Source organism: Aspergillus tubingensis, assembly GCF_013340325.1.
Source record: "Aspergillus tubingensis WU-2223L DNA, scaffold_3, whole genome shotgun sequence".
NCBI lineage: Eukaryota > Fungi > Ascomycota > Eurotiomycetes > Eurotiales > Aspergillaceae > Aspergillus > Aspergillus tubingensis.
In genome coordinates, this window is record NW_023336277.1 from 210,382 (window position 1) to 223,308 (window position 12,927).

Genomic DNA, 12,927 nt, shown 5'->3' on the forward strand with positions numbered 1-12,927 from the left:
ATGAGAAGCAATAGATAGGGTATGTAGTGAATAAGTGAGGGGGAAGATGTCGAGCGAGGAGAGTTGCCTGGAGGATAACGGGGAAGGTGAGGCCGGAATGGCCTGCCTTTTTGGTGTTGCGGGCAAGCGGGGTTGATGGAGTTGAAGCTAAGATTATCGCAATTATCGCGAGGATCAGCCACTTGCCGATAGTCTCGATAAGGCGTGATAGCATCATCTGTCCAACCAGGCAGGTTATTTTCATGGTCATGGTTTACCTCTCACCATTTATAACAACCCCCATTAAGATCCCGATAACAACAGGTTGGCCCTCATCCCTCCTCCACATCTCCGCCCCTACTCACTCACCATGCAAGACAAAGCCAACATCCTGCTAATCGGCTGTGGTGGCATCGGCACTATTGCTGCACTGAACTTGGAACTTGGAGGCAAAGCCATTGTCACTGCTGTCCTGCGTTCCAATTATGATCATGTCAAAGCTCACGGCTTCTCCATAAAGTCCATCGACCACGGAGAGGTGAAAGGCTTCCGACCGTCAATTTGTATGCAACCACTCAACTCCACACCAGCAGATGTCCGCTGACAGTTGCCTTGACAGTACGGAACACCATCCCAGACGTTGAGAAAGAGAACCTTCCCCCATACCGGTACATCGTCGTCACCACCAAGAACTACTCCGATGTGCCCCCCACCGTAGCAGAGATCATCCGCCCCGCCGTCACCAGGGGTTACACGCGCATCGCGCTCGTCCAGAATGGCCTGAACATAGAAAAGCCCCTTATTGCCGCGTTCCCAGAAAACATCATCCTCTCGGGCGTCAGCTTCTGTGGTTCCCATCAGGTCTCCTTGGGAGAGATCGTCCACGAAGACGATGACGAGCTTTACGTGGGAGCCTTCCGCAACCCCAATTTAACCCTTGACGAAGAGGATGCGGCCGCTAAAGAATATTGTGAAATTTATGGGGCCGGTGGCAAGTGTAATCCTCAGTTCAACCCCAACGTCGGGTTCAGTCGCTGGCGGAAGCTGCTGTACAATGCCTGCTTGAACCCCATCTGTGCCATCACAGATCTAGACACCGGTCGCATCCAGCTGGCAGACGGTGCCATTGAGAATCTGGTCCGACCGGCCATGGAGGAGATCCGCGCAGGTGCGAAGGCATGTGGGCATGACTTACCACCTGAGCTGGTGGACTTTATGATCACAATGGATCCCATTACCATGTACAATCCCCCCAGCATGCAGGTGGATATCCGCAATGGCCGGTTCTGTGAGTATGAGAACATCGTGGGAGAGGCACTGAAGGAAGGAAAAGCCAGGGGGGTCCCCATGCCGACATTAACAGTGTTGTACGGCCTTCTCAAGGCCATCCAGTGGCGGACCAAGGAAAGAAAGGGGCTGGTGCAGATTCCAGAACCGGAGGACCATACAGTTAAGAAGTGATAGATTAATAAATCATAATGACAATAATAATCCCTTTAGCATAGCTGGCTTCTGGCTGGAATGGATAGACAGGGCTTTGCAATGCCACTGTCTATTGCGACAGTAAGAATATGAGGATAATCGTGTCCCAATTCGCTAACAGGCAACTGTGGCTGTAAGTATTTCGATGTGGCTAGAGTCTTGTCGTCTAAAATGACACCCAGTGAATAACCCCAACTAGGAGGGTGAGGAGAGTGCAGGGTCTAGTGGGAGCGGCCGAGCGGGAGAGCCCGCAGATTACGTTAAGAACCAAAGCAGATGAAGGATTCGGGGGCCAAAGGATCCATTCTTCGTCAGACATCAATTTGCCGGACGATGGAGTTGGGTATACGAAGCATGATGGCCAATAGACGGACAAAATGGCCTGCAGAAATGTGGAAATACATTGTTGCGGTTTCCCTCGGCATTAAGCCAAGAGGGGTGAGGCTCGTCAATTGCTATAAGATCATCCATCAGGTATCGGTAATAGCCTGACTTGATCTTATGTCAAGCTGCTGTCTCGTGTTTTGAAGTATCAAGGAAGACCCGCCAGAAGCAGTACCTCAGTGACCATGGCTTCTAATATACCAGTTCCTCGCAAACGGCTTCTGACCACCGAAATAGATGCCATCGCCGAAAATAATCCTGATAGACGATTCTGTGTAATGCCCAGAGGCTCGGAGCTCTCAGATGGTTTACAAGAAATTTCGATTAAGGCTCTCTCTCGTGGCATCAACTTCTTATGCTGGTGGATAGAAGCGCAAACTGGTACAGATGCACCTATTGGGTCAACGGTAGCATACATGGGTGCCAATGATATTCGCTACTTTATTTTCATCGTGGCATGTCATAAGACTGGCTACAAGGTGGGATACTTCCGACTTCGTGGACGTTCCGCTTGTATACTGACCTTTCTTAATCAGCCATTGCTGCTTTCGAGTAAGAACTCTGATGAAGCTCAACTGTACTTGCTGCATGAGACTAAGTGTAACCGGTTCTTTTACACTGCGGAGAGGGAGCGGAAGGTAACAGAGCTTAAGCAACTCCGTCCCGAATTAAATATCGTCAAATTACCCGCATTAGATGCCATCTTGGAGGGAGAAGAGGGTTCACGCTTCTTCCCCTTTACTCAATCTTACGAGGAGGCTGAGGATGAGGTCTTCCTCATTGTGCACAGTTCTGGATCAACAGGTATGGTCTCCCTTCTCAAAATGGCGAATCTAGCTCAAGTAAACTCACTTCTCAGGAATGCCCAAGCCTATTCCCCTGACCCATGGCTATTTCAGTGCCTTGGATGCCATTGTCCATCTCCCTCGTCCGGGCGACCGGAGACTTACTATCTTCTGTGATCTCAGCCCGGATAACCTTGTTCTCAGCGTAGTTCCGTTCTTTCATATGATGGGGGTCGTCGCTTTCACCACGTCCATCTTCCACTCGGTACCTTTCCTTTATGGGCCAGAGAAGCCACTTTCGGTTGACTTCTTGACGGACCTTATCAAATTCGGTCGACCAACTACGGCGCTTCTTCCCCCGTCAATCCTTGACGATGTTTCCTTGTCCGAAGAAGCCCTGCTCACGTTGGGCACAATGGAGAGTGTTTACTTTGGTGGAGCACCACTCTCATCAGAAACAGGTGACAAGGTCCGCAAATACACGAAACTGATCACAGCACTGGGATCCACCGAAACCAATCTTATCCCTTCCATAGTTCCCGAAAAGGACGAAGATTATGGTTATCTCGAGTGGAATCCTAATTACGGCGCTGTTATGGAGCCTGTCGGAGATGATATCTATGAGCTGGTCATTCCTCGCCCGCCCACACGCGATTATCACGGCATCTGTCATACATTTCCCTCGTGCACGGAGTACCATACTAAGGATCTCTTCACACGACATCCATCTAATCCACGACTGTGGAAGCATCACGGTCGTCTAGACGACGTCATCGTTCTAAGTAACGGGTTCAAGTTCAATCCTGTCATACTGGAGACCATGATCGAGGCGCATCCTCTTATTTCCCGGGCATTGGTGGTCGGAAAGGGACAATTCCACACTGCTCTGCTGGTCGAGCCATACTGGGATGCATTTGACTCATACCTTGACCCCAATTCTTTCATTGATGATATCTGGCCTGCGATCGAGGAGGCAAACAAAACTATAGCCGCCCACGGACGTATCATGAAAGACAAGATCGCTCTTTCTGAGAGGGATAAGCCATTCCAAACCACACCAAAGGGCTCGACGCGAAGGGCTGCTGTAGTCAAAGACTACGCCATTGAAATTGATGCCATTTATACCATGAGTGACGAGGGAGCCCTTGCAGTGGACGAGCTTCCAGCAAACCCAGACCTGTCTAATCTTAGTGAATACATTCATGACTTAGTTACTAAGACCCTCCAACGATCTGGCTTTGGTCCCCGGGAAGACCTCTACAAACTTGGTCTCGACTCTTTGCAAACCATCCAGGTCGCTAAGTATCTACGCAGCGCTTTATTTGCCCACTGCGGTGGCCCAAGTGCGGTAGAGTTGACGACCCAAATGGTTTACGCAAATCCGACCGTGGAGAAGTTGGCCCAGCTGCTTCTGCGGGTGCTGAACTGTGATAATGCGACACATGTCTCCCGCCCAGAGAAGCTCAACAGTCTCATTGAAAAATACACAAACAACCTACCAATCCAGGACTTCACCCTGGAGCAGACTGCAAACACCCAGACAGCTCATACAGTGATACTGACAGGATCCACCGGGTCGTTGGGGACTTACCTCCTGCGCACCCTCCTCGAAGACCCGAGCGTCGCGAAAGTATACTGCTTCAACCGAAGCGACGCCCAGTCCAAACAAGAAACGATCTTCCAACAGAAAGGCCTTCATATTACTCCAGCCTCCCTTGAGAAGGTGGAATATCTCACCGTCTCCTTTAGCGATCCACATTTCGGTCTCCCCTTGCCCAAGTACAACGCCCTCCTAACCACCGTAACAACAATAATCCACAACGCCTGGAAAGTCGACTTCAACCACAGCGTCGACTCATTCGAGGACCCGCACATTCGCAGCGTACGGCACTTCATCGACTTTAGTCTCCGGAGTACTCATCGTGCGCATGTCCATTTTATCTCATCAGTGGGCACCGTGGGCGCCTGGGCTTGGGACATGGGATCAACCATCCCTGAAAGCCCACTTGAAGACAGCAAGGCATGTCCGAGTCAAGGATACGGGGAGTCCAAGTACATCTCTGAACGGATATGTCATGAGGCAAGCCGCAGGTCGGGCGTCCCGACTACCGTATATCGCGTGGGACAGATAGCAGGTCCGACCACATTAGAAGGTCTATGGAATCCGCAAGACTGGCTGCCTACTATTATCAAGACATCAAAGGCAATAGGACTAATTCCGGGCACGCTGGGCTCCAGGGCTGTTGATTGGATTGCCGTGGTAATACCCCCTTCCATCCTCGATCTAGAGGATAACTATGTCTAGCTACTAATGCACTATCCTGGAATGTAGGACACCCTCGCCCGCATAATCACCGAAGTCATTCACACTCGCGCCGTTACAGTGTCTTCTGCTTCGCCACACTCAGTATTTCACCTTGTCAACCCATCAAAAACAACCTGGGAAGCACTCGTCCCTACCGTCCAGGACATGTACCCGGACATGGAACCGGTGGGTTTCACAACGTGGGTAAAACACCTCGAAAAATTGAGCATGAAAAACCCATCCGAGCAGGAGATCGCGGAGAAGCCTGCCCTCAAACTACTCGAATTTTACCGTGAGTTCGCGGAAGGTGCTACGCTCTCGGTGCCGCTTGAGGTGGACAAGGCAAAGGAGGCAAGCAAAACTATGGCTGCACTGGGGCCTATTACGGGAGATGATATGACGAATTGGTTGAAGCAGTGGTCGTTCTAAGGTTTTTATTAGCTTGGTGCTCAGTGTAGCGGGCCTATAAACAAATTAACGGTCATCTCGGTGGTGGAGATGAGTTGTAACGGTTGTTTTTAGGGTCAAGTAAGCACTTCAAGTCGTAGCGGAATGGACGTTGAACGGCTGTCTATGCTTGCCTAATTCGAATTCCTCGCGCCTTCCTACTGTCCGTCCTGGTTGAAATTATTACTTCTGACCCGCTGCATAGACTTGTTTCTTGGTCAACTTAACATCTTACCATCTCTACTATCATCAATCCAATCGTTCGGTCTTTTCAGAGAACCAATATCTGCTCACGTTCACTTTATTGTACTATTTGCTTTAAAGCCACCCCTAATCCATTCTTTTTTTTTTTTTTCTAGTTTCTAGGCCACCATGGCTGTCTTGACCTTGGAAGGTGGAGATAATGAGTGTAACAGGGCGATGAGAGGCAACTATTCGCGGTTGGAAGCTTTTCGACTCATACAGGAGTGCCTAGCGCCAGAATATACTGTTACCATCGAGAAAACTGCCCAAGCACTTCATGAACTGCTCCCACCACCAGATGACCCTACTTACTCCGGCGGAGCTGACTTGTTCGGAGACCTTATACTTGAGTTATCTCAGCAGGTGGAGTACGATAATCCTGCTCAAGACCGTTATGTGCAGGTGATTCAAAGACTGCAAGACTCGGACCGCGTGAAAAAATATATACCACAACCTGAAGGTGTCGGTGTGAGTGATATTTACCTAGAAATTAGCCTGAGTCAAGCAGGGAAACTGACACTCTAGTACCAGGGATACGGTCGCTATGAAATTATGCCACAATTGATGACCAATTTAGGGCAATATTCGGCGCAACGTACGTCTGGGTCCCCTTCCTCTCTTTTCATAGAGGCCGTGTTTGTGTACAGCACCTGTGCAACAAAGCCTCCGTCATGCTAGCTTCTAAAATCAGTAATCTTCGAAGACTGACAACTTCTCAGGAATGGACAAAAATGGAAACCAAAATTACTTTGTTAACGTTCGGGCCTTTATAGCGCGCCTTTGCAGAGTGGGAGCTTTGCAAGGTCAGGCTTGGTTAGTCAACGAAATGAAGGCTGCCTTCGAAGATATACTGCCAGAACAGTTCCACGTCGTATCCATCATGGGTGCTGCAGTTATTATCGAGTTTGCTGGGGCTTGGCTGTATGAGGAGGTCGTTCGAGCACCTAAGCTTGACGAAATAATCGACAACCCATTGTGGGCAACTGGTTATTACTACAATGGTCCTCGGTATGGCATCGCGAGGTGGAATCACTGGCAAAGGCTATTTCGGTTGGCGCAACAGACAATGACACTTGATCGGGAGAGCAAACGGCTTATGTTCTATGCCGAGTGGTATATGCATGGAATATCGAGGTCCCTTCAGCCTTACTAGATGACGTTGGCTTTGAGCTATCCTCCGTATGCTTTTTGTCTTCTGGAGCTCGCTTCAACTTAGGTAGATGTGCAGAAATTCTATTTTTAGCTCGGTGGTACTTTTCCTTGCTGTGCTAACAGAATTATCTCCGACTGGTAGTTTGAGGTTTAAGAACGATACAACATCGGACTCGGGCCTTGCGTTTCTGCGAGGGTTGAGAGATTTTCAAGAAGGCTCCATCAATCCTAATAAAGGTTAAAATGCTTAGAGGTCTTACTAAGATGTTACAATGGGTTCTTCTCATTGCAGTCAAAGTGGGCGATCGTAGCCGATTACTACGTGCGTTATGGGTTCAGTGTAGTCGGTGTACCAATGCAGTGTCTGAAGCGAGACTGCCTACTTTAATGATGAACTGAACTTGGCGAGGGAGTTGAAGAGGATGAATGAGCTCGTTCTAGTAAGACCCAACACAGAACACGCGGGGTGTGAAAACAAATTGTCATAGTGCGCATGGACAGGAAGGGCGCATAGCACAGGAAGGAGAAGCGGGAAGGGGCAAAAAGAAAAAGACAAAAAAGAAACAGCTGGAGCTGCGGGGAATCGAACCCCGGACCTCTCCCATGCTAAGGGAATATTATACCACTAAACCACAGCCCCTTTGCTGTTGAAGACCTGCTTGTTATTTTGTATTATGAGCAGAGACAAAGGCTATCAGAGTTGTTGGGGCCATAACCATCCTCTATATGATTACAAATTGCGCCAGTTATAATAACTACCTACTAAGTCGTCTACGGTGTAAGCAGGGTGGATTTGAGGGATGGAGACTCGGAGTTTACGAATAATGCCGGTTTATCTCCTGGTGATGTTTTCGATGGATTTTCTTATTTCTAAGCAGCAGCAGGATGGCAGTGATTGAATGGCCCACATTATAGCTTTGACCCAGGTAAATTTGGCAAAGACGGAGCTCCCTCGTTTACGATCAAGCAATCCCAGGAATATAAAGCCTTGTAGAATCCCCTGTAAACCCAGACAGATATTCATCGCATCTCTCTTAACATTCAGCTATCAATCAGACCAATTTACCACATCTTCAAGTATTCACCATGCCCATCTTCGACGCAACAGCCACCAGCGAACAGGTCATCGAAGCCTTCAAGTCCAACATCAAGGGCAAGACCTTCGTCATAACCGGTGCCGGCAAGCCCAGCATCGGCAGCCAGATAGCCACATCCCTAGCCAAAGCCGCGCCAGCACACATCATCATTGCCTCACGCACCCTCAGCAAAGTCCATCCCGTGCTCGATGAGATCCACGCCATCGACAGCACCATCAAGACCACAGCAGTACAGGTGGACCTAACAGACCATGAATCCGTCCGTCGCGCCGCAGACGAGATCCTCGCCGCGGCACCCAAGATCGATGTCCTGATCAACAGCGCCGGGGTGATGGCAATCAAGGAATACACCCTCGACAAGCAGGGAATAGAGCTACAGCTCTCGGCCAACCACGTCGGCCACTTCTTACTTACCAACTTGCTCGTGACAGCCCTCGAGGCTGCTGGCTCCGCTCGTGTCGTCAATCTGACCAGCTCCGGGTACCTTATCTCGCCGTTCCGCTTCGAAGACTGGAACTATTCCAACGGGAAAGAATACGACCCCTGGACCGGGTACGGGCAAGCTAAAACAGCCAACATCCTATTCACATATGGCTTGACCCAGCGACTACGACATAAGGGAATTGCCGCCATCGCCGTCCATCCAGGCTATAACGGAGACACTAGGCTGGGAAGTCACCTCACTTGGGACGATTTTACCGGGATCTCTGCAATCGCGGTACGGAATACCGGCAAGGAGTTTGTTTTTGAGGAGCCGCGGTTCAAGACGTATACTCAGATCGCGGCGACGCCGCTGATTGCGGCGCTGGATCCGGGGTTGCAGGCTCTGGCGCCGGTGTTCATGCAGAATAGTGTGGTTGGTGAGGCTGCGGAACATGCGAGGGATCCGGGGAGTGTGGATGCTTTGTGGAGGTTGAGTGAGGAGCTTGTTGGGGAAGAGTTTCGGTATTAGTTTTTATTATTGGTAGAGGAGAGGGGTTCAATTGGCGTTCGTGCACCCTAGAGCTTCCAAGGGAGTGGATGGGAACTATCGACCTCCGTCTCTTGATTAGAAGCATTTGGGCTGTGTATTTATCTACCTTCCGTTATAACACTGTGGCACGTCACTGTATTCTTGAAGTCAGACGTAGATTTAGTTTTTTCAATGATGCACAATGTTTTCACATTCCTCCGCTTATGCAAATTTCCTAACCATCATTATATCCCTTACTGTGTCATGCTGAAGGTCAAGATATATGTAGTCTAGGATCAAGCTCCAGACAGGAGTTTCTGCACGTTCCCGAAATAGACCATATCCCGAAGCTCCTCGTTCATATGGAACGCATCTAGATTCTCCCGGTAACCAGCTACTTTGATTGGGGGAGCGTTGGGATAATCGGACCCTAGTACTCTTTTTAGCATCTGGTGTTAAATGCCAGCCACGGAAATACTCACCATACATAATATGGTCATGCGGTATTAAGTCCAGCAAGAGATTCAGGACTGCTGGCGCACTCGAAAGAGCAAGGTCGTAATAAAACCCACGCAATGCCTCCATAAACTCAAAGTAGGTCTTTCCATAGGGGCCCTTTTGAGCCATAGTATCCCTAGAAGTTACAGCCAGACGCGAGATCAGATACGGCAACGTCCCACCCGCATGCGATAGGATCTTGGGACAGTTTGGGAACTGCCGCGTGACGTTGTTAACAATCATATCCACAGCAGTCCGTGTAGTCTCCTGAGGGAAGTCGAGCATGGGAGGTGGCATAATCGGATCAATCCAATCAGAGTCCTCAGGCATAGTAGGATGGATATGAACCACGGTTTTGCGATCATCCAGTTGCTTCCAAATGGGAGTGAACTGAGAATGGCCTAGATAGTTGTTTCCATCGCCGTAGCGGGTGAACACGGTGACCCCGTCGGCTTTGAGGGTGTCGAGGGAGTACTCGATTTCAGCCAATGTACCAGGTACATCCAGGAGAGAAGGCAGCGCGGCGAAGAATCCGAACCGTTCGGGGTACTGGTCGCGCAGATTGGCGGCATATTCATTGACCCTTCGGGCTAGCGACCGAGCTGTGTCGTTGTTGCCAGTAATGACTGCACCTGGGGTGGTTAACGAAAGGATGGCTTTTCGGACACCATTATCCTGCATGTCCTGGAGAGAGTCCTCGACGGTCCATGCGGGGACTGGCAAGCCTGTTGGGTCGCCGCCTGCATCTTCAACAGCTAGATGTGCGTTACACTAATTAGTGCGGGGTCTTCATTCAGTGCAGGTATGCCCACGTACCCTGACGAAAGAAATCGGGGACGAAGTGATGGTGGATATCAATCTTCTGCGGTAGCTGCTGGGCCAGGACTGCACTGCCATTGTCCATGGTGGTCGGATATCCCGGACTTATGCCACCGGTAGACATACCCAGGAAGCTTGCAATGCCGGTGGGTAGGTAGGAGAATAGATGCATTATGATCACGGCTAAGAGTCATCGATTCTCAGTTGCTGACCCAGGTGACTTCGTGACTTTGGTGCAGCTTGGGCTGTTGTTTGTTGCGCAGCTGTACCCGATCCCTTGCATAACTGCCAATTACGGATCCCGCGGACTTTTATCCCTCTGTCTGCTAATTGAGCTGGCATGACAGGTGACATTTTTTGGATTTTTCTGTGTCATAACTACACTGGTCGCAGTTTCTTGTCGTTGAGTTTTGATGATTCCGTGGTGCTAGTAAATAGTACCAGCAAAAAAGGAAACCCCTGTAAGTTACGGGAGGAATATATATAATCACTACCAGCAGAGTCGATGTAAAAGTAATTATGGAATGACAACGTTAAAACCAAGCTATTGCCATTAACTAATCTCGGAGATACAAAAAGCATGCTAGAGTCTATCTAATTGCAAAGATAGTGGCCTTTTACTGGCAGTACAGCTCGTGGTGGGCTATGATGGCCATTCACTAGCAATGATAAATATGATGGATGAGCTGCGAGTACTTGAAGAGATAGTGCTGTCTCATAGAGCAAAAGTTACGGGCGTTCTTCAACAAAAAGGGGCTGTGGTTTAGTGGTATAATATTCCCTTAGCATGGGAGAGGTCCGGGGTTCGATTCCCCGCAGCTCCATTTTTTTTGTTTTTCTTTTTGTCCTTATCGATTCGCTTAGCTTATGCCTATTTATTGTCAGACGACTATTCCTAGTTTGTCCACGTTGCAATGCCATTTTCCGCCCGGGCGACACATTTCTACATTGTACAGAGCACCCCTCCCCAAATGCTGTACCTCGCTGTCGATAGATCCGAAAACTTCTTCACTGCCACCACACTGCCAATGGTCTGGTCAGAGCATTCACGAACCGATATCCCTTGTCAACCGCTTGAGACCTTGAAGATGACCAAAGGCCAGTGATGGCCTACACATGCACAAAAACAACGGTGTCAGCCTCTGCACAGGATTCATCAGCGACCAGTGTATGTAGAGGGTGCAAATAGCCTCGTCTTATTTCAACATCGACCAGGGAACGATGGCACATTGGGATCATCGGGTAGTTTCTCTGAAAGGAAGAGTAATTGTTCATTTATTCTTCAGCCGGAGTGAGAAGTTCATACGGCCACAAAACAACACCGACATTAAATTTTGGCGAACTTCAAAACCAAGGTAAACTACTACATCCAACTGCCAGAACTCCCGAGTTGAGCCATCACGATTCCGACCATCCCATTCAAGCCACAGGGGCGTAGATGCATCGCATGATCAAAGCACAATGTAACCCTGTCCTCTTGTTGCTCGAAGCACAACATAGCTAACGAACACTTGCCTCAAAACCACTGCCCACGATCTAACCTGAGCCTCGTGGCCTAAGACCACACATGGCAGCAATGAATAGAACCCCCGCCGAAATTCACTTGCTCATGACCAGCCGGCCTATCTGCGTAACGTAAACACAGTGACTGACAGGGATAGCCTTTGCGGCGGGATAAAAACAGAACAACAACCCGGGGTGGCTGAGACACCAATTAACTCAAAGATCAGATCTCTCAAAACCTCGGACCCCCCTGCTGAGGATCAGTGCTGTTTTGACCATCATCTGTGCACGCCGAGTGAACGCAGTTCTAAGATGAAACTTCAACGAGAGCCCGGCAGAACCGCATACCTCATATGCCTTCTGCTCGCTCTTCAATGTACATGCTTTGTACGAGCAGAGAGCTTTACCTATCCGACAGCAAAGGAATATCAGTTCATCGTGGGAGACCTGGTCAATGTATCCTGGGACGTGGTGACATCGCGTGTTTCTCTTTATGAAGTGTGCAACACCAAGGTTCCCTTGCTATGTCGGTACACCTACAACTGCCACCACTAAACCTGGCTGATAGAATCACAGTAAACGTCACAAACCCCTACAGCTATGTCTGGAATGCAACCCGCGACAAATATAGAGAGTCTGGCTGCGCGTTCGAGCTCGATTCACTGGACATGTTCGGTATTCTTAACCCACCAGTACTCACAAGTGTCAAGATTGGCGTGAGCAAGCGTCAGAAAGATGATCCTCCACCTGAGTTTTATAACTTGTACAACCCGACCAGCAGCACATCTAGTAGTACGTCCAGCACCACTTCAATGAAATCTACCTCGAGTACCACTTTAGCAACATCCACCTCTACATCTCCACATGGTACAAGCACCGCGGCGGCCGAAACAACAGCAGCATCAGCATCCTCCATTCCAGCTACCACCGATGACGGCAATGGTCTTACTGTTGCACAAAAGGTTGGGATCGGTCTTGGGGTTCCGCTAGGAGTGCTGGCAATATCCATCGTTGGGGCTTTAGGGTTTTTGTATCGACGTCGATCTCAAAGGCCGAGTGGTTTGGACGAGCCACCCAATTCGGATCAACCCGCACCCTCTGGGATGCTTGAAGCGGCCAAGGCTCCATGGGATCCTCGCATCTCCAGGGCGGAAACGGTAATCGCAGAATTGCCTTCACCGTCTTTTGAAATGGAAGGAATATCAGAGGAGGTGAACCATCGACCAATAAGCGAAGTAATGGGGACTCCTCGGAGTGAGCTTAGTGCGTGAGTTGAGTTTG

At 49.5% G+C, this 12,927-nt stretch overlaps 6 protein-coding genes and 2 non-coding genes across 8 annotated transcripts; 6 read left to right on the top strand and 2 right to left on the bottom strand.

The window, feature by feature from the left end:
* Nucleotides 1-349: 349 nt before the first annotated feature.
* On the top strand, nucleotides 350-1,440 carry AtWU_01284 (ketopantoate reductase family protein; the record flags this gene model as incomplete). Its single annotated transcript, XM_035496398.1, has 2 exons — nucleotides 350-542; nucleotides 599-1,440. The coding sequence occupies 2 exons, from the start codon at nucleotides 350-352 to the stop codon at nucleotides 1,438-1,440; spliced, it is 1,035 nt and encodes a 344-aa protein (XP_035352291.1).
* A 590-nt stretch (nucleotides 1,441-2,030) lies between these two features.
* Nucleotides 2,031-5,364, top strand: AtWU_01285 (acetyl-CoA synthetase-like protein; the record flags this gene model as incomplete). Its single annotated transcript, XM_035496399.1, has 4 exons — nucleotides 2,031-2,324; nucleotides 2,382-2,649; nucleotides 2,705-4,890; nucleotides 4,963-5,364. The coding sequence occupies 4 exons, from the start codon at nucleotides 2,031-2,033 to the stop codon at nucleotides 5,362-5,364; spliced, it is 3,150 nt and encodes a 1,049-aa protein (XP_035352292.1).
* Nucleotides 5,365-5,754: 390 nt separating this feature from the next.
* On the top strand, nucleotides 5,755-6,778 carry AtWU_01286 (DUF3632 domain-containing protein; the record flags this gene model as incomplete). The annotated part of the gene is made up of 3 exons (XM_035496400.1): nucleotides 5,755-6,093; nucleotides 6,157-6,220; nucleotides 6,345-6,778. The coding sequence occupies 3 exons, from the start codon at nucleotides 5,755-5,757 to the stop codon at nucleotides 6,776-6,778; spliced, it is 837 nt and encodes a 278-aa protein (XP_035352293.1).
* Nucleotides 6,779-7,345: 567 nt separating this feature from the next.
* On the bottom strand, nucleotides 7,346-7,417 carry AtWU_t28. The gene has a single exon. It is a non-coding gene; the product is annotated as a tRNA-Ala (tRNA).
* A 446-nt stretch (nucleotides 7,418-7,863) lies between these two features.
* On the top strand, nucleotides 7,864-8,826 carry AtWU_01287 (short-chain dehydrogenase; the record flags this gene model as incomplete). Its single annotated transcript, XM_035496401.1, has 1 exon — nucleotides 7,864-8,826. The coding sequence occupies one exon, from the start codon at nucleotides 7,864-7,866 to the stop codon at nucleotides 8,824-8,826; it is 963 nt and encodes a 320-aa protein (XP_035352294.1).
* A 296-nt stretch (nucleotides 8,827-9,122) lies between these two features.
* On the bottom strand, nucleotides 9,123-10,315 carry AtWU_01288 (amidohydrolase family protein; the record flags this gene model as incomplete). Its single annotated transcript, XM_035496402.1, has 3 exons — nucleotides 9,123-9,256; nucleotides 9,309-10,079; nucleotides 10,141-10,315. 3 exons carry the CDS (start codon nucleotides 10,313-10,315, stop codon nucleotides 9,123-9,125), a joined length of 1,080 nt encoding a protein of 359 aa, XP_035352295.1.
* A 580-nt stretch (nucleotides 10,316-10,895) lies between these two features.
* On the top strand, nucleotides 10,896-10,967 carry AtWU_t27. The gene has a single exon. It is a non-coding gene; the product is annotated as a tRNA-Ala (tRNA).
* Nucleotides 10,968-11,958: 991 nt separating this feature from the next.
* On the top strand, nucleotides 11,959-12,917 carry AtWU_01289 (transcription factor domain family protein; the record flags this gene model as incomplete). Its single annotated transcript, XM_035496403.1, has 2 exons — nucleotides 11,959-12,172; nucleotides 12,223-12,917. 2 exons carry the CDS (start codon nucleotides 11,959-11,961, stop codon nucleotides 12,915-12,917), a joined length of 909 nt encoding a protein of 302 aa, XP_035352296.1.
* Nucleotides 12,918-12,927: the final 10 nt, after the last annotated feature.